The 3,139-nt window shown below is 49.3% G+C and overlaps 1 protein-coding gene across 2 annotated transcripts in view; it reads right to left on the bottom strand.

Annotated features, from left to right (window-relative positions):
• The window catches only part of Rora (RAR related orphan receptor A), an 86,454-nt gene extending 85,263 nt beyond the window's left edge, over positions 1 to 1,191 (bottom strand). For both annotated transcript variants that reach the window (XM_012514164.2, XM_023712409.1), the window contains exon 1: positions 1,132 to 1,191. In XM_012514164.2, coding sequence (XP_012369618.2) covers positions 1,132 to 1,135 — 4 coding nt within the window. In that variant the 5' untranslated portion in view covers positions 1,136 to 1,191. The remainder of the gene's footprint in view (positions 1 to 1,131) is intronic.
• Positions 1,192 to 3,139: the final 1,948 nt, after the last annotated feature.

The following is a 3,139-nucleotide window of genomic DNA, read 5'->3' as shown; positions in this document are numbered from 1 at the left end:
GGCGCCCCCGTCTCCTCGGGTGGCGCGTCCGCGCCGCCCCCAACTCCCGGGCCGGGCCCACCGCGCCAGCTCGCGGGCTGGAAGAGGCTTGGGGCGGCGGGGGTCCAGGGCGGCTAGCACGGGGCCAGCCTCCAGGGGGTGGGAAGGGCGCCCGGCCGGGCCGGAGAGGAGGGGGCGCCCTGGAGTCCCTCGGGGGACCCTGCCCAGGGGAGCTCCACCCACCGCGAGGCCCTGGGCGACCCGGCCGCCTCCGCGGCCCTGGCTCATCCGCGTCCGGGACCGCGCGTACCTGTAAGAGCGAAGGCGAGCGGGCTTCTCTATGGCAGCTCCGTCGCCAGCCCACGAGAGCCGCTGCGCCCGAGACCCCGACGGGGCGACCTCCAGAGACCCCGCACACACGCCGGAAGGCTGCGCTTTTCGTACCCTGGCGAGGGGACATCGCATCGTGGACAAAAGCCCTCTAAAGGTCAATTTTGTGAATCTCAACTGGTAAGCAAGCCCCAACTTTGAAGCGTAGTTCTTTCTACTGGCCTTTCGGGAGCACAAATCACGACGTCGTTACGTTACCCGCGTAACCTCGTTGTGATCAACTTCAGATGCGCTTACCCGGAGTCGGCAGCGCGTACAACGTCGGCAAGTGCTCCTATGGAACAGGGCAAAACAGGAAGAGGAAAAAAGGACTACCTCTGTTCTAGCGAGAAATTTTAATTGTTTTCTGTTGGTCTGTATTGCCATTTACAATTTAAAATATTAAATGGCTAATCATTCGTGATTAAATATGAATTCTCGCAGTTTTTCCCCCTCACAACTGAGTCGCCCTTGTCCCTGCATAGGGCTGTAGCTTCAGACACGCAGACAGCATGGCAGAAAGTAAAGATTCTTTCACTCCCCGCCCCCAACCCCCTTTTCAAGGCGAAATTAAGTTTTGCAAGCATTTACAGAGTTCTCTGATTTATAAGGTCAGAAAAGTTCATCGTCCTTCCGTCAAGCTGTGGCTATTTTATAAAAGAAAAAAAAAAGCTTGATGTCAGATACATTCATCCTAGTATCTTTTTCTTCAGAAATTTTTCCAAATAAAACCACAGACACAAAGAAAGGAAAAGTAATTTTGAACGTGAAGTCAAGACCTACCCATGGTAACTCAGATGCCCAGCCATAGCGAAGTGGACAAGGGTTTCAAATGGATCAACCATACCTACTGTAATGTTTACAGTTGTGAAATTAAATCACACCACATTCCCATGAGGCAAGCGCAGCCCCGGCGAGGCCACGCCCCTCAGGACAGGACACCCTGGTGCAGAATTGCCCATGAGTCCCCTTGTGCAAGCAACAGAGGAGCAGGCAGGAGAGCACCCCCGTGTAGTGTTGGCAGGGCCTCGGTACACTGTTTCTCTTGTAGCAAGGATGAGAACATGTCAGAGATTGCATGTCACATTCTGGTCTTCCACACTGAATGCAAATGAAGATACACACCTCTAAGTACACACAACATGTAAAACAGTGCCCTGCTTCAGAAAACAATGCTTTGAAGATAACCAAAGCTGTTGGCTCCAGCCTGCCTGTCAGACATTTGACTCCAAGATAAATAATCTTACATCACTTGCAACTGGAATTTATTTCAAGACCCTTCAAATGAAATCGGTAATAGGGAGAGACATGTATTGGTACATATGTTCCCACAATTACAAGCTGTAAAATCGTTCTTCCTATAGAAATGCCTCCAACAGAAACATAATCTCATAATGCTTATTTGAAATATTTACACATTTATCCAACAAAGACATTTCCAGGATAATATGATCCTGACCTTGGCCTTTAGAAACATTTCATTCACATTCCTACAGCTAATGAGCCACAGAGTTTCAGATCTGAAGCCCTCACCTTCCTGTGTGGCTGGCTGTGATTTGTAATACACGTGTCCATTGTACGGCCCTCTTTAGCTCTTAACCCAGGGTGTATTACTGTTCTTTTTATTAACTCAAAGCTCTCACCAAACTTTGAAAGTAAAAATGAGAGGCTGTGTTTTTAAAAGCCACTCAAAATACAAATTTTTTATGGAATTCTGAGCCTCCAGCCAGCCAAATCAGCCAGGAATGAAAAGACCCACATGTTCCTTCAGCCATACCAAACTGGAGTCATGAATGATACATTTCAAGACAGAGTTTTTAACCCACCATATATTAAAACACAATTCCGGAGAAATAGAATACACAATTGAAATGCAGTAAGTACGCAGGAATAACCTCTTGGGTTTGGCTGCAGTCCTTCTGGAGTGCCTGCTACAGGGGAAGCACAGAAGCAAGCAACACCTTCTCCTTTGTACCAAGTACTCTGAAAAGCAGAGCCACTGCTCAAGGGAAGATAGTTAAGCAGGACAAAAAGTCCCGTATGAATGATGTATGTTAGGTGATAATCCCAACTCAAAGGATTCTCTTAAGTAATCTCTGAAAAACAAAGCATGGAGCATACCTCTAAATACACGCGGCCCATCTTGTCCCCCAGGGAGGGACAACCGCATACCCACGTGGTGTCCCCTCATGCTGGCTTAACACTGGAGCTGGCATTTAGTAGGAAGTAGACATTTCTATTCTGCTATGCTCCAAAACCCTGCTAAGAAAAGCCTGGCACACGTTGGCAGGTGTCTAGACTGAACCACCGTCAACAAGTGGGTGTCTGTATTCAGAGGCTAAACAAAGTAATGACCCTTTAGCTGAGCGTAGTTGGGTGGTCACTGCGCAGAGTCTGATCTTAGGGCCGGTCACTCTGAATCACACACAGCAGTGCTGTTGGTCTGACCCATGGACCAGCATGTGTAGGCCGCATCTGCAAGTGGTTCATAGGACAAAGATGTTTTCAAAGATCACTGATGCTTGTGACAATCATTTTGGTTCCCTCTATCCAGGCCATGGCCCCCTCTTGCTGTAGGACATGTGGCATCTTGCTAAGCGAGTTAATCAGTGAAAGGGATCAGTGAAAGGTTGATGCGGTCTCAGGCAGCTGGCTTCTGCTGAGTCCTGCCCCACCCCTGTACTGGGGTCTGTAGGAGTGGGACCATTCTGGCCAAGACAGCCAGGGACCAGGCTTCTTACAAGTCCAACAGCGTAAGCCCCGATGACTTCACTCTAACCGAGACCACTTG

Source organism: Octodon degus, unplaced genomic scaffold (genome assembly GCF_000260255.1).
Source record: "Octodon degus isolate 3935 unplaced genomic scaffold, OctDeg1.0 scaffold00026, whole genome shotgun sequence".
Lineage (NCBI taxonomy): Eukaryota > Metazoa > Chordata > Mammalia > Rodentia > Octodontidae > Octodon > Octodon degus.
The sequence above is the reverse complement of the archived record's forward strand: the minus strand, read 5'-3'. Positions and strand labels throughout refer to the sequence as shown.